The sequence below is a fragment of the Mytilus trossulus genome, chromosome 3, assembly GCF_036588685.1.
Source record: "Mytilus trossulus isolate FHL-02 chromosome 3, PNRI_Mtr1.1.1.hap1, whole genome shotgun sequence".
Classification (NCBI taxonomy): domain Eukaryota; kingdom Metazoa; phylum Mollusca; class Bivalvia; order Mytilida; family Mytilidae; genus Mytilus; species Mytilus trossulus.
The window spans coordinates 57,948,175-57,974,690 of NC_086375.1; the positions used below are offsets into that span (position 1 = coordinate 57,948,175).

Consider the following 26,516-nt stretch of genomic DNA (forward strand, 5'->3'; position numbering starts at 1 on the left):
CTTAGGATAGTGCCATTTACCTAAACAAACTTATAAAATGAAATTTTGTCTTCAATACCAAACACATGTCATCGTTTCATATATACAAGAAATATATATATACTTGCTGTTCGGTGTGAGCTAATGCTCCGTGTTGAAGGCGAGACTGTACTTTGACCTATAATTGGTAACTTTTTATACATTGTGACTTGGATGGCGAGTAGTCTCATTGGCACTCGTACCACATCTAATATATTATATAGATACGATAATGAAATAAATTACTTAGTCTAGTAGAACTGGCGCCAATGATCTCGCTTTGGTTTCCGATGCCTTGTACATGTAGTTTATGATCGCTCGTTTTTCAAATATCGATGCCTGTACCAATAAATAATTTCAGAAGTGTGTTTGGTTGCTTTATAGAAAGTGGTAGCATCCAAGGGCGGTGTTCTCGAAAGTATCCCAAGATTCGTCCCGAGACACATCTTAGACCAATTTTAGGATGGACTTAGGATAAACTTTGGACACTCTTAAGTTGTGTCTCGAAGCTATCTCAGACGAATCTTATGTTAGGACGTCCAAAACATATCTTAAGTCCAAAATTGTAAATAGTTAAAGAAGTATTTGGACAAAACATTTATTAATGACAAAATTATTTAATAAAATTGTTTACGAATTTTATAATAACATGTACAAAATTAAATGTATAATTACAAACGTAATTATATCAAAAAGGATTGTAATTTAAACTGGAAAACAATTTGTTTTGAAATGAGAATCAAATTTGTAGTGTAATCGTATCGTGAAACACGAAGTTCAAAGTTTAAAATCATGCACATTTTTTTTATATACGAGCAAATAACCGATGGTGCGTTTCATTTCATGTTCATTTTCACGTAAAATAATGAGCAAAAAGAGGATATCCAAACTTTATTACACTAGGATGAAGATATGATGATCTTAAAGACACCTCGTTGGGTGTCCTAAAGTTAGGACAAAAAATGAGATATATCATAAGTTAAAAGAGCTTCAAGAACACGACTTAGGACAAAGACTTGTCATAAGATAGAATGATAAATCCTAAGATAGCTTCGAGAACACCACCCCTGTTTCTAATCCGGAATTTCATTATTGGTATCCTCGTATGATAAAGTCATGTTCGTTTATAAGAGGCAGTATCTCTGTTTTAAAATTTTGTGTGGAAAACTTAAAACAAAGATACTTTCTTATCTATAAAATATACAAAAGAACGTTGACTTCTATGAATCAATGTCAGAGTAATATACTTTCCTTTAGTGGTCTCTGATTATTTGTATTTACCATAGCAACTGTTACCATTGTTCCATTTTTTAATAGTGCATGCTGAGACTACTATAACATGTGTTATAGTAGTCTCAGGTGCATGGACAACAAATTTCAGTCCTAATTCGTCAAATTTGTCTCATCAGCAATCATACCAAAACTATATTTTAATTAAGTCTATTTTCAATTGTTTTTTTCTGAAATAACAGACAGTTTGAGACACATCTTTCAAGATAACATTATTTTATGTTTTTTAATCACAAACTATTCAATTGTCTTGAAACGTAAAGAAACTTTAGATAATGTTTAATAGTATTTCGTCTATATTTGCTTCTTTGCCTGTGTGTATGCATTTGGATCAGGAACAACATTAATATGTTGAAATTGTAATTTTAAGAAGTAAAAATACATAAAATGCGTTTCACAATTGCGTGTTTGGTTTTACGTATGTTTGTAACGGAATGAAAAGATTGGCTACATATACTAGTAAATAAAATGTTTGGGACTGAATTTATAATTTAATGTTTTACCTAAAACATAAAGGTTTAAAGTTTCAAAACAAGAAAATAATAAACAAAAATAAAAAATGAAAATATATGAACAAGGGTGATCAATTGCAACGATGTACGGATAAACACAAGAGGCATGTTCCCAATATGTATAATTTTTTCGTTGAACTTTGGTTGTCTTTGGTTTTAACTGTTTTTAATAGAATTACATTTTCATTTTTAATACTCAATGTTTTATTTCCTCTATGGAATATCTACTGTTGAGCTGTTTGTGCTTTTTATTTTAACAATTATGGCGTTTGTTCTTCTACATTTTTTGTTTTGTTTTGTTTCTCATTCTCTTTTCTGTATACAACAATGTTACAGGTGAAAAATATATCATCATATTCTACAAAAAAACACTGATGAAACTGGATATAAAAAATATATTAAACAGATGGAAGATAATTGGAATGCAAGATCAGTTTATTAGAAAAGCATAAAGATAGTAAATGAACATCACAAAACCAAGTTATCAACAATATACGTGTAAATGGTATAAAATAATTATAATATTATTAAATATAAAATATATTCAAATATAAATGTTTCAACATATATATCACAATATAAGACATACAATTCGTGATTTAACATAAAATAAACAATGATAGTTTTTCTTAGTATTTCCTGAGGATGAAAAACGCGACTGAGGCCACCAGACAGAACAGAAGTATAACAGGGGAGGTCATCATTTGCGCTGAAAATTAAAAAAGAGTAAGATGTATTGACACACATTTGGTAATATGAGCTCATTTAATATTATAATATTCAAAACTTAAATGTGTTTTCTTGTATGTGTCTGCGTTATAGCTGTAAATAGTTCGTTCGTCTGTAATGCAAACTGAAAATTACTTCCAGAAATTAAAAAAGAAAAAATACAAGATTTAAAACCTGACCTTTCCTATCACAAATACATGTATGTGACAAGAAAAAATGTTTAAGTAGATCATATCCAGCATAAATTATATCTAAAATTTTCTTTTCACTAATAGGCGACAAAAAAAAAATGATTAAGTAGGTCATGTGCAGCAAAATTTATATTTAACATTTTCTTTTGTTTTGTTTATTGTAATAAATGTAATAAATAATAAGAAGAAGGATGGATTAAACCGGATTTAAGGTACATGTAAGTAAAAGTAAATCACAAAAAATACTGAACACAGCGGAAAATCAAATCTTAAAGTTCCTAGTCACATGGCAAAATCAAATGACAAAACACATTAAAAACGAATGGACAACAACTGTCATATTCCTGACTTGGTATATTTTTTTTGAGATAAGACGTGGCACAGTACTTGTCTATCCCATATTCATGTATTTGGTTTTGATGTTATATTTGTTATTCTCGTGGTGTATTGTCTGTTGCTTGGTCCGTTTCTGTGTGCTGTTGCGTTTCGGTGTTGTGTCGTTGTTCTCCTCTTATATTTAATGCGTTTCCCTCAGTTTTGGTTTGTTGCCCCGATTTTGTTTTTTGTCCATGGATTTATGAGTTTTGAACAGCGGTATACTACTGTTGCCTTTATTTGGTACAGTCATTTTCAAATGTAAAAATGGTGGATTGAATCTGGTTTTATAGCGCGAAATCTCTCACTTGTATGACAGTTGCATCAAATTTAATAGTATGTTTAATGATGCATATTTTTTCTGGAAGTAAACGATCAAAGGAAAATAAAGCATTATTTTCGTAAATTATGATAATTCCTTATCAACCATTAAGACTTTTCGATAAAGTAAGCACTTTATGAAATTCATTTAAAGGTTGTACGTGATTAATTATGAAACATTATGACTTACAAGGTGCAGCACTTGGACATGCGGCTAGAACTAAAGGATCACATCCTGAGTATCCAGTTGATTCATCACTTTCGTCATCACAGTCTTTTTCACAATCGCATACAAAGGATGCATCAATGCATTTTGTCCCGCCAGTTGCACAGGTAAACCATCCAATTGGACATAGCTAGAAAATATCAATAATTCACCAATGATTTTTTAAGTCTTGATTGCTTGCTGTTTGGTGTGATCCAAGGTTCCGTATTGAAGACCGTACTTAGACATGTAATGGTTCACCTCTACAAATTAAGACTTTGATGGAGAGTTACCTCATAGGCACTCACACAACATAGTCATATACTAGTAATTATTTATATATCTGTGATACTGATTTACTGGTGTGTGGTTATTATGGTAGACTGAAATTATAATGCTTCACAAAAAGCATGGGGGAACTTTGCACTTGACAACTTTCTCAATTTCTATTAGTGGCACCAATATTTGCCGAGACGAAACGGAGATGAAAAGTTAATTTTGATTATGCATTCTTGGTTGTTTACCGGCAGCCGAGACTATTTTGGTAAGAATGGTTTAAATCCATCAATGAGAGTCGGTATCAAGTTATTGTGTCTACATTATGGTTATATATCGTACTATTTTTTTTCGAAAAGGGGAGAGGTATAGACATGCTTTTCAGTGTAGGCATCTTGGCATTGCACAAGGTCATGTTTTTAACGGACTGTTATTGACGTATAAACACTAAATCAATCGGATGTTGGATGTGTACTGATTTATATTTTAGTCTAACATGATTGATTTTTTTATTATTTGTTATTGAATTTTAAGTAGCTGTCAGTTGCTGCAAGCATTCTCATAATATTATCTGTACTAAATGTCTTTTTTGTTGTGGGGATGTATAAATACCCTACCACGTCCGGTCTGTGTATTTGTTAGATATATTTGTGCTTTGTATCGATCTGATGAGTTCAGCCCTTATCAACTGATTTATATAATTTGAAATTATGATGAACGGTTGCACAGTTGTCCCACGTTGGGGTAGTTTTGGCACTTTCAAATCATTTGTATTTCTTATATGTGCGTGTCCCAAGTCAAGAGTCGGTTATTCAATCATGTTTTTTTAATCAGCGATAGATTTACCTGTACGTAAACACCTGCAGCTGCTGTTGGACAGGCCGCCGAGTTACAAGAACTATAATCACTGGAGTCACCGGAACAGTCAAGACCACCATTAGACGGGGCTGGGTCGGAACAACCTCGTGTCCTAGAATACAGTCCGCCACCACAAGACACAGAACAACTGCCCCAGGTTCCCCATGCAGACCATTCTCCATCAACTGAATATATGAATTGTATTTACAGTAATTTTTTAAATTTTAGTGCTTCTTCAGATCTTTTTTTCGTTTGTATAAAAAATAATCAAATTATTCTAAAATCTATACGATCGATAAAGATATAAGGAAGCATGTAAATAAAATACAAAAAATTATAAAAAAATTGTCACAAAACTTACTAATGCAGGCTTGGGTGTTACATTGTTGAGATGCGGATCCGACACCTACACAATCAGCACCACCATACTGTGCTGCTGGATTTGTACACGTTCTCGTCTTGTCTTGACTGCCACCATCACATGTAACTGTACATGATCCCCAGCCTGACCAACTTGTCCATGCACCATCAACTAAAAATAAACGTAACCCCATCATAATATAATGTATGGAATATGTTTAACGATACATTTTATACATATGTATAATATATAATGTCATCTATCTGATTGAACACAATTGTCTTGTCGTCCTTGTCATATTTTTATTTAGATTGTTCAATTTACACAATGTTAACATGACACTACATAACTTATTAAGTATAACATTCAAATAATCAAACTGCAAGCATCATTTTTTATAAAACCACAGCTAAATATTTCATTTTTATTAAATTATATTTAAAAGCTAAACATATTGAGCAAAATTATCAACAAAAAATATAAATTTCCAGCAAGTTATCTTTTTCATGAGCATTTTTTCAACTAAAATAAATCATATGATTGTCATACATACGAAAAGTGTATTTGAACAAGATATTAACAAAACTACCTACTTGGACACATCGGTAACGTGCAGGAACCGGTTGACCCGCTACTGCCTGGACAATCTGCACCACTATATTGAGGGGCTGGATTTGTGCATGTCCTTGACCTTGTCCAGGTACCAGTTTCACATGTTACTGAACATGTTCCCCAACTTCCCCAATTAGCCCATACACCATCAACTGTAAAACAAATATTTGTTTTTTTCTTTGAGAAATTAAGAAATCTATTAAAGTTTTCATACTCCCACTATCAATTTCAATACATTCGCAATATCTTTTATTCTACTAAAAGAAGAAACCGAAAAAGTACCATTTTAACTTTATACTTTGTGTATCGTTTATGTAAAATATTTGGAAGATAAAGAAAGTTAATAAAGATAAAGATTGAAGTGGAATCTACATGTATGAGCAACTTTTGTTTATCTAGTAAATGATTGCTCGTAGATAGTAGATGTTTTTTGTGTCCTGTTAAATTGTTATACGATGATGACTGATGTACCCATATTTTGACTATTTTATTAATTGTGACTGTTTATTTAACGCATCATGTAAATGTAGCGGAATTTGATGAGACTGTTATTAAAGTGAGAGTGTTAGCGCTATAGAACCAGGTTCAATCCACCATTTTCTACATTTGAAAATGCCTGTACCAAGTCAGGAATATGACAGTTCTTGCCCATTCGTTTTTGATGCGTTTTGTTTTTTGATTTTGCCATGTGATTATGGACTTTCCAAATTGATTTTCCTCTGAGTTCGGTATTTTTGTGATTTTACTTTTCACAAGTGAATAATTTTAAATGCAAATTAAGGCTTGTTGAAAAAGAAAACGTGTTTATTCCTGGTAAATCAAAGCTATTTTGGAAGTTAAACTGAAATTGTGTCCAATATAAAATAGATAGAGTGCACCATATCTTTACTCAAATATCTGGGTCCCTAGTTTTCCCTTAAAGTGGCCCATATAGCACATGCTGATTGTATCTTATCTAACACTTACTTGGGCACATTGGCAGTGTACAGCTGGTTGTATGTGAAGAAGCACCGGAACAGGCTTGCCCATTGTATTGTGCTGCAGGATTATTACATGACCTTGATCTTGTATATGTACCTGTTTCACACGTAACAGAGCATGCTCCATACGATGACCAGGATCCCCATACACCATCAACTAAAATTATAAATCTGTATGTCTACATTCAACGAAAAGAAGCAATACTCAATGAGAAACGATTTCAACTCATTTTGTTGGTATACAAGTGTGGACACATTTGAGTGGGGATAGGATGTTTGACAGTGTCTTATGACACAAGGGAGTTCTATGTTTTCCTATATGGTGTTATTAACTGTGTTGCACGATGACAACCAACCTGAGCATAAGAAGTATAGTTTATTTAATATTTTGGGTTTATTTTCAAGACTGGCATGGAAGAGACATTTATTACATTAGTTACCAAATGATTTTGATAGAATATGTTCCACATCCACATAAATAAGGTCGTTAGTTTTCTCGTTTGAATTGTTTTACATTGTCATTTTATATTAGTAAACTTAACCTTTCCGAAATGTAAATTAAAATATCAACACACATTTGGTGATAACGAGCTTTCAAAATTCTATAGAACAAGTTTGAAAATATGAACGAACAAGAAGGTTGATTAATAAACGAACATAAACAATGTTTTACGAAGAACTCTTTCCAAGATGGTAAGTTTAAAACAAACCGTCGTTACTTCAAAAAATACAATACAACTTTGTATTGTAAAACCAATTATGCTTATTCTGAATGTATAAATATAGGAAATGAAAAAAGGAAACAAAAGGGCAAAAATTAAAGCTTTATTCTAATTTTCTCACTTGGACAGTTAGCTATTAAGGTGCAAGATTCGCTGTCTGAACTTGATCCTTGACAATCAAGACCGTTGTATTGTGCTGCTGGGTTATTACAGGATCTAGAACGGGACCTTGTTCCTGCTTCACACGTCGTCGAACATGCGTTCCACTGAGCCCATTGACCCCAATTACCATTAACTGAAAATAGAAAGCATGAAAGAAAAAGAAAAAACATTTTTTTATAATCGTCTTCTGGTTCTACTCACTCTTTCATTTGCAATGATGGTGAATTAAAATAGAACCATGGCTGACCATCAACCGTAATACATAACACAACCAATGTATTTGTACTTTCAGGTTCGAGTTTTATAATTAACTGTACAGCTTCTTTTAATGTTTTAATAAAATATGACAACTGTAAAGGAACATGTTCTTCAATTTTTAATTCCATAAAAAACTTTTGCGAAACTTAAAAAATCTTACTTCATATAATAATATTTATCCGATTCTTATTTACAGCGTTTGTACATGTTTTTCAGGTGTCGTTTTATTGATGCATTCTTCAAAGGTTCTGTTCATAAAAAGAATCTTCAGTGAAAAAATATAAAGATATTATATAGTATGATGTCATGAGGTAACTATCCAGCAAAGACCAAATGGCAATGATTTGAAAAACTACTGTGTAACAGGTTACTGTGCGGCTTTCGCTATGAGAAAAAAAACGTATACCGTATAGTTAACTATCGAAGACATAGAGGTAACAGTTGGAGAATTAATTGACAAGAGAAACCCATATGCCAGGTTATAAAGAATATCCCCAAGAATGATAACATTGTATACTAACTTGGACATGTTACTAAATTGCAGCTACTCGATTCTGTAGTTGAGCCAGAACACTGAGATCCTGCTCCTGCTGGGGCTGGGTTTGTACATGACCTTGTTCTTGCCTTTGAACCAGCACCACAGGTTGTTGAACAACTTCCCCATGATGACCAGCTAGTAAACCCGCCATTTTCTGAAAAGAAAATTATGATGGATCTGGCTCTTAGTCCAATAAGAAAACCTCCCACAAATTTTATTAACCTTATAAATCCATATGACTCGATCAGAGGGGCACAAAGTCCAAAACGAAAAACAAATAGTTCTTGAACATTTATTTGGCGTAAAATGAGACATTTCGTGTCATAGTTTTCTATAGTTTTTAGATTTTGTTATTTCAAAGTTTTTTCAAAATCAATTTAAACATTAAAGATAAAAAAAAAAGTCACTCAAAATATTCAAAAATTGTGCAAAACATGCAAAGATTACTTACGACAAGTGACACACTTTCAATACCACGTCAACTAAAATAAATTTTGAAGCAATGCACGTTCTGCTCAAATACACTTTCTTGCAATATAACTTGTTGGTGGTAAGTTTTACAGTATAAATGATCAAATCATTAAATAAAATATTGTCATCAACTGCTTTGTGTACACAATTTGAAGTCTGAGTTACCTCCAAACTCGTTGTATAGTTGGGAACATATAATAATATAAATATTTGTCCAAAGGAGACATACCCTGATCGCAATATGACATTTGTATGTCTTGTATATTCGTGTCCTAATTTTACTAGCTGATCTTTACAACTTTATACCAAATTATTAAACGACGGACGTACAGCCAGTTATACATAATGCTCTCTAATATAGAAGACTGGGCAAAAATACATCAATAACTGCAACTATAATATTCATAAATATGCTATATATAACTATTACAATTTTGTACCCTTTTAACCTGCAAAATTAATCGCGATGAGGTTTCAATATAAAACCTGTTAAAAGTTAATGAATGTATAAAATTGTGTTATTTTACATAATACTTTACATACTATCAGAACAAGTGTCTCCAATCCAGTCTCTGGTACAGTCACAACTAAACGTCAGACCTTCATCTGTACATACAGCGCCATTGGAACAGGGGTTTGGCAAGCAATCTTGCATATCTACAACGCAATAAAAGTACAAGTACTGCACATGGGTTTCCAGAAGGACGTTTCAGACGATTAAAAATAAAAAAAGCTACGAGTATTTTCGTTGTAACACTAAACAAATTAATTATTATTCAATATCGAGTGTTCTGGTTTCATTCAAGTTTCTGAATATCTAAGAGTAGGAAATGACATCTCGGATTACGGTCACCATTTTTTAGTTTAACGTAATACTAAGAACATTAATCCAAGATTCATATATTTTATAGATCTGTTATTATCCAGACATTTGTTCCGTATCAAAATTCAAAATAGTAGCCTGTTTTAAGCCCTTTTTCCTAAAAAAAAATAATAATACTTTGAATATCATACTCCTGATTTAACGAGCAAAAACAACCGGAGCCTCAAAAATCTATATGACGAAATCAGCCATTTCAAAAATATTATTCTTCTTATTTTGAAATTGCAATTTAAATTAAGGTTTACTTTATATATAAGAAACTAATATTTCATTATTCATTTTGCCGTAATGTTATGCCTTATGCGTTTGCACATACATTAATATGTATGTTACCCGACATCAATGGATCATGTACCTGTATAGTGTAGATCTCTGTTACTTTTTTATGTTTCGGTTACATAGCAGGGTTTGCTGATTCCTAAAACCCTTGCTACTTTTAAAACAAAATATCGAATTCAGTTTACTAGTTCTTGTGTTAGGCAAAATCCATTTAGACACTTTAAAGCAATAATGGTAAATTGTTAAAGAATTATTATAATTAATTTTATTGTAAAATGTCTATACCAAGTCAGGAATATGACAGTTGTATCCATTTGTTTCATGTGTTTGAACTTTTGATTTTGTTGTCTGATTTGTGACTTTCCGCGGTGACATTTCCTCTGAACGCAGTGTTTTGTAATTTTAATTTTCATTTGAGTATTCCATAATATCAAGTTACAATGAGAGAAAAAAATCTACTTACCAACGCTTATGGCAAAAACTTCAGCCATTTCCATATCTGAAATATTGTAATGTTTTACTCTGCGTGTTTAAGCGAAACAATTTAATGTTCATTTTTGAAATTTACAATACAAAACTTGTTTTTATAAAAGCATTGTATTTTTAAAGAATATTTAGAGGGTTTTATATAAAATTATTATTGAATGTCTTATATGTCCCCGAGGGTATGACCAGCTCAGAAGTCAGCACTTCGGTGTTGACATGAATATCAAATATAAGGTTATTTTTATAAGTTTGTTTGCAATAATTTTAATCATTCGGAAAAATAAGATTTTTTTATCCAAGTTATAGGTTACCTTAGCTTTATTTTGGCTAAAAATTATGGAATTTTGGTCCGCAATGCTCTTCAACTTTACACTTGTTTGGCTTTTAAACTATTTTGATCTGAGCGTCACTGATGAGTATTATTATGTAGACGAAACGCGTGTCTGACGTGTCAAATTATTAGCCTGGTACGTTTGATAACTATTTTACAAAATTGTTTCAAATACACACCGATTATATACAAAAGGCAATCGGTATTTATCGATGTAAATCTATTTTGTATTCACAAAATAATAATGAATTTTGATTCGCATTAACGACATAAAATACAAATTGTTTTTTTTCACGTCCTTTGTATATCCTTTGAATATGACAATTGTTTTTTATTCGTTTTATGTGTTTGAGCTTTGATTTTGCAATTTGATAAGGGTTTTTCTGAGTTGATTTGTTCTTGAAGTTGTATTTTTTGTTGTTTTAGTTATTTTACTTTTAAAGTATTGTAATACTTCATTTTTTATTTGATAAAAAAATAATATGTAAACAACTTACATTACAATGCATGTTTTTAATTCACGTTTTCATATTTCCATGTATTACATACCAAGTTGTTTTTCATACGATGCAGCATTACTGTATAAGAAGTAAGGTTTAGAACCACTTAGATTTTCCCAGCTACACGCATCACCTTCCACAACTATAAACCATCCGGCATCATTGCTACATCCACCATAATTATGTTGTAAGAAAAATCTTCTATTGATGCTAGCGTGCCTGCACAGTAAATAAAGTATTTTTTATACATTTACCCATTCAACATTTATAAACATTTAAAAAACGCATAAAGAGTAAGCCATGCACTTTAGATAATTTGCAAAAGAATTCCTAATCTTATCACAGTACACAATTTTTGAGAAACAATACGTTCATGCACTCACATGAACACGTGGATATAAAGAGTTGAAATCCATTAGTTAACTCTTTTTCTAAATAGAAAAGAGAAATTACAATGGCCAACAAGACTGATGACTTCAAGGCAAACAGCAACTTACAATACACTACGCATAAAACACAACAAAAAACTTAGCCAAATAAACCTCCCTAAAAGACAATCTGCTTCGGAAGGGTCAGTAGAACGTGTTTTATTATTGGCACGTTTTCTAATAGCAACAAATATCACTCCGTTGTATTAGAACTGAATAAAAGATCATTGGATTGTGACTACGACAATTCTTTCATATCTGTGGTCATCGTTATAAGATATTCAAAATACGTCACCCGAATCACGTTGGTGTCTTTTAAATTTTCAAAGGAATGACTTCAACTTTGATGTACTTTAATAACCTGAAGATAGAATGCCGTTGTAGAATTCAACGTACTAAGGTAGGCAATAACACACGAGTGCCGATGTCATACGAAAAGCCTAAATCCACAATTGTCTTCAAAAACCTGTATCCACAAAATATGTCGATTGCGGATATACTCTTGGAACGCTTTACACACAAAGCGTAACCTGTTCATGTAAGAAATGAGCATTCTTACATCCTTGATATATGCTTCATCAAACTCATACAGCAAGAAACGATTAAGACAACTGAACCTTGAGCAATCGTAACATTTAAAACAGTGCGTATTTGGTTTACATGTTTGTAACATTTGTTAACTAAGAACATATTGGTTACTAGTATCTGAAAAACAGTCTGAAAAAAAACACTTTGCCATTGATTATATTTGGTTTCATGTCACGACTTTAAAATGGTGATAAATATAAAATGTACCCTTCAATACTAGCATAATTAGTTGTAGAATCTGGACTGAGGTCGTTGAAAGAACTGTATATTATTCTACTTTTGTCAAACCAGCTATTCTTATCAGCTCCATTGGCATCAAAAACCACGTAAGCTACTTCCAAACCACCTTTAAACATAGACATCCTGACCTATAATGTTTTAATATACAATTAATTGGAACATCTACCAAATTGCTAACGGATTTTTGTTTTCGATATTAAAATACACTACTGATTTACATGTAAGGCTTCCAAATGTAGAAAGTGGACTATTTTTTATGCCATTTTGCATGGTATGACAAGCCCTATAGTCAGCCTATTTGTGTTGGCATGAAATTCTCTTGTCCGTTCAAATTTTGTACTGTTCTGGAAATGTTAGTTTATTCGAAGCACGGATTTGTTTTTTACCCCCATGTGTAATAATAACATTAACGGTACCAATTTTTCTGCACCAGATGCGCATTTCGACAAAACATATCATTTATGTGATGCTCGTGGCTAAAATATTTGAAATCCAAAGTTTATAAAAGATGAAGAGCGATAACCCAAAAGGTTCAAAAAGTAATTTCATCATTTGATTTGGCCTTTTAACTGTTTTAATTGGAGCGATAATGAAGAGTCTCATGTGCCAACGAAACTCGTGTCTGGTGTCCGAATTATATGTTGGTATGTTTGATAAGTTTGTTATCATCTTTAATTGTTTTATTCGTCTGTCATAACCCCAGTTTGTAAGTTTTAGATATTTTAATTTTAGTGGTGTTTTCTTTTGTTTTTGTTTAAGGTTTAACTATCTTATTGTTTTTGTTACTTTTTTGTCAAGGTTGTTTTATTTAAGGTGTGGTAAGTTTTAGTTTCTATATTTATTTTATTGTAAGTCCTATATTTCGTACAGTGATTATCTGGTGGTATATCGAAGAGAATAAGCAGGAATCAGTTTCTCTTCCAAACGAAATACAAGATATTCCTAATGTTATTATAAAAAAAATTAACAAAAATGCTCTCTATGCTAGCTCAATATCATAGATACGTTCTCCCCAATTTAATCTACAAGTTAGAGAAACTGATATATTCATATTCATGATAGGATACATACATTATATTCAACTATTAAATAATGTACTTTTCGGACCTATGATCTTAACTTGTCTGAACCACCACTCGAAAATACCTATGGCCTATATTTAATATAAATGAGGTGATACCTGAATAACCCCCATGAATACATGTTTTTCACAAGTGAATTTTGGAATATTTGTATTATACTTGTTAGTTGCAATGTGAACTTGATACGTCGGGTAATCAATATTCCGTTAACATCCACTTTGTACTTTTCAAACAATTGGTCTCGGTGCAAAAAGATGCAGACAATTCCCCTGTATTTTGCGTTCCATTATTAATATCATATTAACAAATATGTAAAAATATTGAAATGACAACAATGAACTTACTGCTGATATATAGTTGTTTCCCCAGTTGTCAATAATAGAGTGTTTCAGAGTTTTCGTTCCAGGATTGAAGGACAAAGCACTGGAATCACCTTCATTTATCGTGTATGTGCCAGTCCATAAATCGTGAACACCACTAGCACCTCCTAAGGATTGACCGTGAGCAACCTTCATCACCATTTTCCATCCTAGAATTACATATCAAGCAGACAGTTTAGCTTTCTGTGTCATTGTCTGGTGAAGGCTTAGCATTGGTCTGTTTATCAGTTAGTTCATTGCAAATGCTTGAACGGCGGAATTCAACCATCCTGTGTGTCTACTTTCCCGTATAGTAGCAAGCACGTTGCAGACATTTTTTGATGTGTTTTATTGTTCTATTATATTTTTTATCTATTTATGTATTTCTATGTATATGAATATTCTTGCGTCGTTTTTGCTCTATTCCTGTCACATAGTGATGTCATTTTAGGGGTATTTTTAACAATGCCATAAAAGCGGGAGATTTTGACAGCCATACAATGTCTAAACCAAGTTATGATAATGGCATTCGTAACTTGTACTGTCCATTTCTGTGTATGTTGGCGTTTGATTTTGTTGTAGTTCTATTTCTTTTCTCTTATAAGTGATGTTTTTCCCTGTGTTGTAGTTTGTTACCTTGATTTGCTTTGATTTAATTAAATAATGACTATTAGAAATATGTATCTAGCTTTTTGAATGCCATGGATGGTTTGCGAATGTTAAACTACCTAAGTATTCATCCTCACCAGCTTTTGTCTTTGTTTGTCTGTGTGTGTACGTCTATTGTCTACGTACGAGTTAACGCATTCATCCTTTTTGTGTACAATTTATTAACAAATACAACATATTAATTGTTCAATCAACTTCATGCCATACAACTACCTTGTGTAAGCTATTATTGCATATTATAAATGACTGTTCACGTGTAAAGTCATACATTGTAACAAATCTTATTATGAACATTGAAAGTTGAAGTCTAGATTAAGATAAATATATGTATTTTGAGCCATAGCTACTTTTAACCTTTTTCAAACCTTTTCACGATGTACCTTTTACAAATACAGCCAACACCTCGGCAGACGGAAACTGGTTTTCATTCCATGCACCATCTACAAAAACAGTGTATGTAAGTCATGAAATAATTGATAAATATTTACCCGATTGATATTTTCATAATATAATTTCAGATGTAAATGCATAGGAACAGCAACAGACCTATACCATTGTATGGTGAATCAATACTGTAATTTCGACAGATTCTTGTCTATTCGTTTTTTATGCGTTTTGTTATTTGATTTTGCCATGTGATTATGGACTTTCCGTATTGATTTTCCTCTGAGTTCAGTATTTTTGTGATTTTACTTTTTTTCATACAATCGGTAAAAGATGAATATTCTTCACCAAAACAAAATTCTGTTGGAAGTAAAGCATTCTGTTTTTATATATTCTATTTTGTTTAGAGACGTCATTTGATGTGACAAAGAGACGATGTGACTATATTAAATCGTATAGACAAAATTCGGACACACACAATAATGTGAACATTATATTTAACACTTGAAAAAGAATATGATTTCCGTGCTGAAAAATTCTTTTACATACAATACTATTTAATTCATTTTAAAGATAGTGAATACTTTCATTTATTATCGTGAGTAACTAGTTTTAAGCCAAAATAATAAATTTAAATTAAGAAATACATCTACTCACTAGCCTGACATAAGACCCACTGGCCAGTATTACTATACAAGAAGTATGGTCTGGGTTTCACGTTCTTGTCCCAACTACAATGTGTGGCCCCGTTTGGATCATCTAGAATTTCCATCCAGGCTTTGTCATTCGGACAACCTCCCCATTCCTTATGAAGAGCAAAACTTCGTGTACCATCGCTGTAACAAACAAACAAAAATTCACATTAATAAAACATTTAAAAGAACATATTTAAATTCTAAAAACATGTTTGAAAGGGCTTCCGGGTTTGAAAATTTAAGATTTACAGGTAAATTGTTTAAGGTAAAAAAAAAAAGTGATCATGGTCAACAACCAAAAAAAGGGGGAAACGATTTCTCGGAAAGAAAGTAATTAATTGTACTGTATTAGATGTTTTCACTTTACAGTATGTTACTTATGTCAAACCATAATTAACGAATACCCTACAATTCTGGTTCCCGCCGTTGATCTTTATGACATGATATTACTATAACAGGCATACAGTATGTTACTGATGTCAAACTATAAATAAAGAATATCCTTTAAAACTAGATCCCATTATTTTACAGTATGACAGAATATCACTAAACGAATAAAATATCATGATGACACAAATACAGTATGTCACTTATGTAAAATTATAGATAAAGAGTAATACCCTACAATACTAGATCCCATCCTTCCACTGTATGACAGCATATCACTATAACAGGCATACAGTATGTTTAATTTCCAAACTATAAATAAATAGTAATACCCTACAATACTGGATCCCACCATTGAACTGTATGACAAGATATCATGATAGCACGAATACAGTATGTTACTGATGTCAAACCATCCGTTCTTGTCGGTATTTCTGGCATCAAACACTGTGTAAGCCACTTCTAAACCTGAGGTATAGTAAGCATACTTTACCTGTAACAATATGTAAAAATCTTGTATCAAAATATTGCTAACATTTTGTTAATCTATACACAATTTTTCTAAATGCATATCATTTGTAAAGAAGTAAATTTTAACAGGGATCACAATGGGTACAGCATAACCCCTTAAAATAGTTATCAAAGGTACCATGCAGTATTATACTTTAGTACGCCAAACGCGCGTTTCGTCTACATAAGACTCATCAGTGACGCTCAAATCAAAATATTTATAAAACCAAACAAGTACAAAGTTGAAAAACAAGACCATGTTCTTGGTATGCGAAACCCTGAAATGACAACAAAAACAGGTCTGCAGTTGAGAGACTAAAGAAAAAAATATTTCAAGAACTGAATACAGTTTAACATTTTAAGCATGATGGATAATACCACGATCCTTATGATTACTCATCATGGCATTAATGTGACATTGGGTGCTTTAAAGGTTACTCACACGCATATACAAGTCACCAAGTATGTCAATACTACTCCCAGTCTGATTTGTTTTTCTAAATACGTATACTATTCTACATTTAGTATAATATGATAACAGAAAAAATAATGCAATTAAAAGCTGAATATTTGCTATCTTATACGAAAGACCTCGCTTTTGGCTTTATCAACACTATGACAAAATTTGATATGTAACGTTACAAATTAACATACACTTTCAATAAAGAATCCAGGATAGCTTTCCCAATTCTCTACAACCCGAGATTTGTACACTAATCCAGGAGCCCATGTGAGAGACTGTGCTGCAACATTACCATCATTTACTAAGTCTGAACCCGTCCACAGGTTTACAAGAGATCCTTGAGTTGGCACTACACCTTCTGCTCCTTTGAAAACCATATCCCATGCTATAATACAAGTTCAGAATACGTAAACAAATAATGTTTCATATTTATCTGTATTTTAAGATCAATTTAGATATAATAAAACGGATTTTTAAAAACTAAAAACAATTTAACAAAAAATAAATTAAACATTACCAAAGCATGCGCTTCATTTGATGAGTTTCAAAAGGTATTGTATGCGTTTCTTTGTTTTTACATTAGTACTTACCAAGAACAGATACTACAAATGAGTCGGCTTTCTGTCGATTACCTTGAAATAAAAACAGCAACAAAATCAATAAAAAAATAAACGCAACCGTTTTCTTCTAAAAAAAAAAAAAAAAAAATGTATTATTTAATTATACTAATGATTGATTCAAATACCAATAGTGAATATGTTGTTAATGGACAGCGTTTGTTTTAACTGACATAACTCAAAAAGTAAATAGATATACGAAGATGTGGTATGAATGTCAGATAAACAGCTCACCATTCAAGTCACAATTTATAAAAGTAAATCATTATGGGTTAAAGTAAGGTTTTAAACTCGGAGCCTTGGCACAACAGAACAGCAAGCTATTAAGAGACAAACAGATACTACTGTAAAACCATTCAAACGGGGAAACCAACGATATAATCTATTAAAAAAACGAGAAACGAGAAACACTTATGAACCACATCAACAAACTTCTAAACATCGGGTTCCTGACTTTGAACATGTTCAAACAATTCCTGCGGGTTTACACGTTTTGATGGTACCAAACTACTGTAAAACCATTCAAACGGGGAAACCAACGATATAATCTATTGAAAAAACGAGAAACGAGAAACACTTATGAACCACATCAACAAACTTCTAAACATCGGGTTCCTGACTTTGAACATGTTCAAACAATTCCTGCGGGTTTACACGTTTTGATGGTACCAAACTTGCATGAGAGTGCTTGATAATGTGAATCACACATTTGTTAATTTTGATTCTAAACTTAAGCATTCACTATTTACTCTACAGACTGACTTGATTTAACAACAAAACGTTCTAAAAATACACTATCATTGTAGTAGTGGAGGCATTTGCTGTAGCTTGTGAGGGACGCGAATAAAGTGTGTGTCTATCAAGCATTTTGTAACTTTGGTTAATTAAGGAACACCACAAAACCAGACATGATTAAAATTCTTCATTACTTGTCAATATCTATTTTTATGCTCCATCTTAATAACAGAATAGAAAAAGATCGCGTGTTTAAACTTTATTTTATAAGGTATGAGATACAAAAGAAAGCTATACCATACCACTTTCCCAGTTGATATTTGTTGAATCTCCGGAATAGTAACAATATGGCGTGTCTGTAGTAACATCCCAACTGGAACATCCCTGTGTAGCGTCATAATCTTTCAATATGATCCAGCCTACATCGTTACTACAGCCATTGTAATATTCGTTGATGAACACCTGTCGCTTATAAGTATTACCTGAATTGGGCCTGAAACATGTAATATAATTTGATATTATTCAATTGTTACCTATAATAGTTGATGTTGTTCAACCGTTTTCAGTTTGTTATCCAGATTTGTTTTTGATTAATTGAATTTGAAAACGGGATTGTGAAACAAAAGAGAACTAACGTTCTGATTTTCTATACCTAAAAATGAGGAAAACACTTTTTTAATTGAATGTCAAAATGTTACGTTTTACTTGTACACGAAGCAATGATTTAATTGACTAGTTTAGATAAATTATAAATTGAAATAGCTGAATACATTATATAACATAAAATCATGCATCGAACAATGTTCAATACCATTCAAGATGCGTCAAAGAATACCCGATATTGATTGAAGTTGTACAAAATAATTCATATATCTACTAAATCAAACTGTAAGTAGGAATTTCAATAGAAATCTTATCAATCGATGTGCTTGTTTTTTGTTTCAATGTTTAGAGTTTTCCTATGCAGCTCCATTTCAGAATGAAGGTTTTGTTATATTCTTACAGTATTATACGTTATCTTAAGATTTGTTAAAGTGAGGTGAGGCGACGAAAGTTAAATAAAATGTTTTGAGTCGTTTTAGGTGAAATTCATATTGGTATGTGTTTTACACTATCTATTGTTATTCTATTTTTACAAGTATGCATCAATAATTAACACAAGATGGCAAATTAGAGGAATTGAGAACATTCCAAATCCATGTGAAAACAAACTGATACACTTGAAACAGTTTTTTTTAATGTATTTTTAATACGGAATGCTTATAGCTAACACTGTTTTGTTAATCTTTTGGTTTAAACTTTTAGAATTGAGTTGGAATGCCTAGTATTATAATCAATTGTGCTCTGAATAAGTAAAATGATCTGCAAATAATAACATATATTCAACCTTTGACAACCAATCATCTCGTTATAGTTAACAAAAATATAAAAGAAATATGTTCAATAGGTATCAAACATTGTCAAAGGTACCCGGATTATAAGTTAGATCAACAAATTCAATCTGTGTGTACTTCCTTTTGCTTCTTTCGCTGTACTAAAACTAACATGTGCAAAATCAAAAAGATATCTTAAAATATAGTCGAAATTTTCTATCATTTGATAGTATAGGCACAATAAAATGACCTACTCGAATGCACAAAAGTTCTTTCCTTTAGATTTTATATCTGTCCAGGATGAATCCAGAATTTTTCCGCAATCTAACCAGTCATTTTTTCCTTTTCCCATAGCATCAAATACGACAAACCCCTGTTCTTGGTTGTTTTTATAAGCTGATAATCTAACCTAAATCATAAAAAAATATATCATATTTTGACATCATATGATGCTTCGATGTCTAGTTCCTGAGATTATTGCATAGTATCAACTAATGCTAAATGTCAATTTTAATGAGGGTTTTGAAAAAAATAATGTCTTCAATTTTTGACAGCTCCTTTGTTTTAAATGAAGTGATAAACGACTTTATCTGAAGCATATCATTGGTAGTTTTTTTTCTGAATTGTTAAATGATCCACACGTTAATATAAATAATATAAAACAATATGGATTTTCTTTGCAGCTGGAAGAATTTGTTCAAATGGCATAATCATTTATTTGTCTGTTGTTTTACACTGGGAATATCTTTTTGGGGAACAACTGATAAATAATGACTTCCTATCGGTCTTCAATAAAATGAAAGTTAGGGTACGGAATGAAGTCACTGAGTTGAAGTGGCATTTTAGACTAGTTCCTCGTGCTCATTACATTTATTGCATTTGCGCTTTTTGATTCAACAGCGTAATATAAAGATATAATATGATAAATACAATTTTGAAACGTTTTATTTATAATATTGAACAAAATGTCATATTGATGTTATAAATTCTGGTAATTTTATTATATTAAATGCTTGTACGAAAATTGTCGAAGATTATCTAGAGCAAAATATCATAACGAATGTGTTCTTCTTCTCTCAGTAAAAGCTTCCTTTACAAGGAACACCAATGATTAAATCCAAATAAAAGTAGCATTTACATGGTAAAATATATATTTGAAAGTTAATGTCCAATGGTAATATACACAGTAAAACTCTTCTATTTACACATAAATTCCGACTGTCATTTTACCCTTCAAACGAATTTTATCTATACGTTATCAAAAAAAGCTTGGATAGTATTTTTTCAATCAAACAGAAACTATACAAAAACACTTACGGCCGATATACTTTGTAATGCCCAATTATTCAGAATACTGGACTTGTATATTTCACTGGAAGACGAGAAATCGTTCATTGCATGGACATTGCCATCATTGTATGCCACAGCCGATCTCCAGAAATCCATTATACTGTTATATCCTGTTGGTCTCTTACCAGCTGGGATCTTAAAAACAACTTGCCAAGCTAAAATTGTACAAAGAATAGATTAATTTATAAATATTAAAATATTTAATGTGTGTTATTTTCCTTCTATTGACAAGAAAGAGATAATACACATCTGATGTAACGTTGCCAGCACCAACGAAAAGACACTCATTGTCGTAATGTGCACACGGTGTTGTACAATTTATATGTGCCTGGCCCTTTATAGTTTGTTGTTCGGTGTGAGCCAAGGCTCCGTGTTGGTTGAAGGCCGTACATAAACCTATAATGGTTTATCTCTTTTTTTTTTAATTGTTATTTGGATGGAGAGTTGTCTCATTGTCACTCACACCACATCTTCCTTTATCTTTCTATCCAGTTCTCAAGAGATTAAAAGATATGTAGTTTTAAATATGGCGCAAATTTGCTCTATATATTTTATTGATATTTATTTGATATTTCCTAATTGTACTTTCTTCAAAACTGCAAAACTACTAGCAGTCACTGATATCTCAGCTCCAGACCTCAATTACTAGTTCTGAATAAATACTTTCTCAGTATGGAGAGTGGTTTCATATTATATGTACATAGCTCCTAATTTCACTTGCACGTCCTACTTTTTGTCCCTTTTTTGGCTCCACTGACCAAATGGCCAGATGAGCAATTGCCGTCATCCAGTATCCGTTGTCGTAAAATCTCGAATAACTGAGGAAATTGGATGAACACAGAAAGACTTGTAGCCTAAACAACGATGTTTTGTTATTTATTGTGTTCGTCGTTTAATCCTTTCTGCATCTTTTGAACCAATTTTATGGCTGAAAAATCTTTCAGAAATATGACAGTTGTTTTCCTATCCTTTGATGTGTTTCAGCTTATGATTTTGCCATTTGATAAGGGTCTTTCAGTTTTTAATTTTTCTTAAAGTTCGATACTAGTATATTTTTTTTTATTTTACATTTTACAAACTGTATGGGTTTTTTGATCAGCTAAACAAACAAGACGAAACATCGTTCAAAGAGTAGAATGAAATAATCGTCTTATATCCTTAAAACCATAACAGACATATTAACTTCGACAGGGGGAATGCTCAGAATGTCAAGACCCATCTACTTCTTGATTTTAAAATCAGATATTCTTTATGTAATTATTTGGATCATGTGTTTTGCAACATATCCCAAAAGTTATTATGAAAAGAACGAAACTGTTTTGGGAAATGATATGATAAAAACAAGATCTACAAAATGCCATATTTGACATATTTAGATGAATGTTCATGATTTTGCAAACTGTCTCGAGAACTGTGATAAATGGGCAGAAATTGTGAACTATTAAAATTATAGCAAAACAACATCAACATCACAACTATTTTGATAATAGATTGCATTTAAGTTTTAAATGTTGGAGACTTGCACTTGTTGAAATCAAACTCTTCATAGATACCAGGTTTGAAATTTTGCGCAAAAGGCGAGTTTTGTTTACAAAAGACTCATCAGTGACGCTTGAACCAAAAAATGTTTAAAAGGCCAAAAATAGTACGAAATATAAAAGCATTGAGGACCAAACATTTCTAAAAGTTTAGCCAAATACAGCTAAGGTAATTAATTCCTGGGATAAAAAAAAGCCTATTATTTCAAAAATTCAAAGTGTTGTAAACAATAAATTTATAATTATGAACTGTTACATATCAATGATACATTTTTGTAACTCAAGTGCACACAGAAGTGCTGACTACTGGGCTGGTGTATTGCATTGCAATAAAATGTGTTTTACAATAGATATTGGAAGATGTGGTATGAGTGTCAATGAGACAACTCTCCATCCAAATAACAATTAAAAAAGTAAACCATTACAGGTCAATGTACGGCCTTCAACACGAAGCCTTAGCTCACACAGAAGAACAAGCTTTAAAGGGCCACAAAATTACTAGTATAAAACCTTTCAAACGGGAAACCCAACGATCTATTCTATATAATACTAAGAATACTTACGTCCTCTGTGTTGATTTAGTGACTGAGAAAAAACGGAAACGACTACTAACAATAATCCGAAAGCACAAAGTGCTGTGGCCTGAAAAAAGTAAGAATAGGTAATTATTGTTGATAAATGTGTCTCAATAATTTAATATATTTTACCTATTGAAACAGCAGTTAGCAAGAGTTACCTTTAATCTGTAACAGTGATTTTCGCTAACATCTTTGAATGTTCATTTTTTTACCATTCTTTTTTCACTTTTCGTAGAAAAGATGTAAAACGTTCAACATATTTGTACATTACTGCTTATAAATAGAACAACTTGTTGTTTCCTGTAATGTGAACAATCGATTATCAATCTTAAGGTGTAAGAATATAATTGTTATTGTTACAAAATAATGCACTGTGGTACAAACTTCTTTATTATACTAAATTCATTTGGAAACAATATATTTTCATAAATGTATTATAAATCCATATTAAAGACTTCTTGTAATCGGAAATACAGTAAGCCTCGGTCACACCTTACCGGATAAGACGAACGGACGTCTAACGGATGAAAATAAAAGTTGTGTGTCCGTTGACAAAATTGTAATCCGTTGGGAGTCCGTTGATGTACTGATCAAATAAAACGGACGCCTAATGAATGGCTCACGGACATGCAACGGATATGCAACGTACAAGAAACGGAAACGTACCGGACAAAACGGATGTCGAACGTACATCCAACGGACGAGTACCGCATAAAACGGACACATAACGGAAGCGTACCTGATAAAACGGATGAACAAGATATACGAAAAACTTAAAGGCGACAATAATGATACATGTAAATCTAATTTATATTCATGTTCTTCTAAATGCCGCCAAAGGGCAGTGTCTAGCGTGAATAACAGCTGCTCGATTGTGTCCTTACTCAATAAGAATTCTTGAACCTTAAGAAATCTAATTGTCATTTATCCGTTTCAGATCCGTTCATCATCCGTTTTATCCGTTATACGTCCGGTAGAAGTCCGTTTCACATTCGTTTAACATCCGTTTTATCCGTTAGAAGTCTGTTGGACGTTCGTTGGTGAATTTATCTGCCAGACCTCCAATGGATGTTTAACGGATACGAAACGGAAACGAAACGGACGAGTATTACGTACAAAACGGACGCCTATTAGACGTTCAACGGACATTTCATCTGTTGGACGTCCGTTCAAAGTTTTGAACATGCTCAAAATTTTCCACCGGACAGAAAGTTATCCGTTAACCATCCGTTCGAGCTGTCCGTTAAGGTGTGACCGAGGCTTTACAGACATCTCGACCGCTTTTTTTTTTAAGTTTTCTATGTAGTGTCGGGTGTACTATTGTTTGTCTGTTGTTGTTTTTTCATTTTTAGCATGGCGTTGTCAGTTTGTTTTCGATTTATGAGTGTCTGTTATGCATTCGTTACGCATCCGTTGTATTTGGTCAGTACATCAACGGACTCCCTACGGATAACAATTTTGTCAACGGACAACTTTTATTTTCATCCGTCAGAGGTCCGTTCGTGCTATCCGGTAAGGTGTGACCGAGGCTTAAGCATTTATAATTTTGTCACATTACATTTTCATATATTCACAACTATCTGAAAGGTTATTAGAATATAAATTGGTGTAATCGTCTTTGACAAATTTATCTCCTTTTGTATGCTTTTTGATACGTATAAACCGCAGATAGTCTTTTAAAATTTATAGTCATTGATGATAAGAAGAAAACACCTGTTCTATCCAAAAATGCTAGTTTGCTGCAAAAACAATCATGTGGGCAAAATGATTCTTTTTGGTCTAATTTTGAAAAACATATGTGTACAATTGCTTTTGAAGGTCAAAATGTCAATTCAGATATTTTTATGACACTAAAGCGACATCACTGCTGACATTTTTGCACTAACGTGTATAGATTATATCATAACATTTTTCAATAAATAAGATTACTACAGAGTAGTTAATGTCCCTAGCCAATATAATAATACCTTTCACTAAAGCAGCATTGATTACATTATAGACCTTCACTTAGAAGACTAGAAATAAATATTGCATGTGCGATTCGTTATATTAAAGAAAACCACAGATTTTCCACGTTATTTGTTTGCAAAGAAGAATCTGACTTATTCAATATCGGAAGAGGAATGGTTTTCTTTATGAAAAGAGGAGCATATATATTGTACTGTGTATACAAACAGAGAGGAGTGTCCATGTCAACGCATGAAATCATCATCAACTGTTCAAATGAAGAAGACAACATACATTGTTGGCATTTGTTTAGCAAAGAAACGTGTACACGCATGTCAATGCTCAGAATGAACAATCAAAAAAAGAAACAATAGGCATAACTTGTAGTGTGTTAGCTTTGAAAAAAAGATTAACCTCCACAGCAATATGCCTGGAACAAACTGTTCAAGTTCACTGTCAACTTTGGTTGTTAATTGTTACCAAACAAAGGGCGACAACTTTAGACTGAACTTAGGAAGTTTAGGAAGGACATATGTCAGAGGACTTAGACTGTTTTACATATTTTAAGAGATAGGACCTTTGAAATGTTTATAAAATTACGGATTTTCAACCAGGGAATATAGCTTACCTTATCTGCATTGTTATAATTCTTGCGGATTGTTTTTAATCCCAAATGCTATTCAACCGTACTTTGTTTTGGCTTTTTAACGTTTTTGATTCGAGCATCATTGATCAGTCTTTTTGTAAACGAGGTCAACTTAAAGTAAAAAGCATTTATCAGAAATGTTACGGCTCTAACCCCATTTGACATTTTCACCCATTATGTCTTTGTTTTGCTCATATATTGTTGTCAATATGATGGAATTCAATGCAACTGTCGTACAAGTGACTGTTGTAGCTAGTTATAAAACATGTTTAATCAACCACTTATTAGATAAAGAAATACCTGTACTAAATCAGGAATATAAAAGTTTTGCATTCATAAGATTTGTTTGAGGTTTTAATTTTGCCATTTCATTAGACTTTCCGGTCTGAATCTCCCTTGGAACTCTTTATTTCTGTTATTTGACTTTTTGTTAACTTTTGTCAAGCTTTGCTATCCCATAGTTTCAGAAGTTCCTATTAATATATTGAATGCAGTATGTTTTAACGAAAATATTATACATACCATTTTGCAAGCCTACTGTTCACTTCGCGTCCGATTTTTTGTTTGAC

At 32.2% G+C, this 26,516-nt stretch overlaps 1 protein-coding gene across 1 annotated transcript; it reads right to left on the reverse strand.

The window, feature by feature from the left end:
• Window positions 1-2,407: 2,407 nt before the first annotated feature.
• LOC134709585 (uncharacterized) lies at window positions 2,408-26,516 on the reverse strand. Its single transcript, XM_063569747.1, has 23 exons — window positions 26,470-26,516; window positions 23,340-23,418; window positions 21,206-21,393; window positions 20,143-20,297; window positions 18,818-19,008; window positions 17,754-17,795; window positions 17,355-17,548; window positions 16,523-16,683; window positions 15,766-15,944; window positions 15,105-15,164; window positions 14,041-14,225; window positions 12,582-12,742; window positions 11,408-11,577; window positions 10,505-10,540; window positions 9,423-9,536; window positions 8,392-8,562; window positions 7,572-7,745; window positions 6,715-6,885; window positions 5,730-5,900; window positions 5,137-5,307; window positions 4,764-4,960; window positions 3,627-3,792; window positions 2,408-2,529 (listed from the first exon to the last, which is right to left on the reverse strand). The coding sequence occupies exons 1-23, from the start codon at window positions 26,470-26,472 to the stop codon at window positions 2,450-2,452; spliced, it is 3,219 nt and encodes a 1,072-aa protein (XP_063425817.1). The 5' UTR covers window positions 26,473-26,516; the 3' UTR covers window positions 2,408-2,449.

Coding starts and splice junctions, on each gene's coding strand:
- LOC134709585 (XM_063569747.1), bottom strand. Junction 21,394..23,339: donor ACTAAATCAACACAGAGGAC/GTAAGTATTCTT, acceptor GTACAATTTTAG/CTTGGCAAGTTGTTTTTAAG. Junction 11,578..12,581: donor AATTATGCTAGTATTGAAGG/GTACATTTTATA, acceptor TTTACTGTGCAG/GCACGCTAGCATCAATAGAA.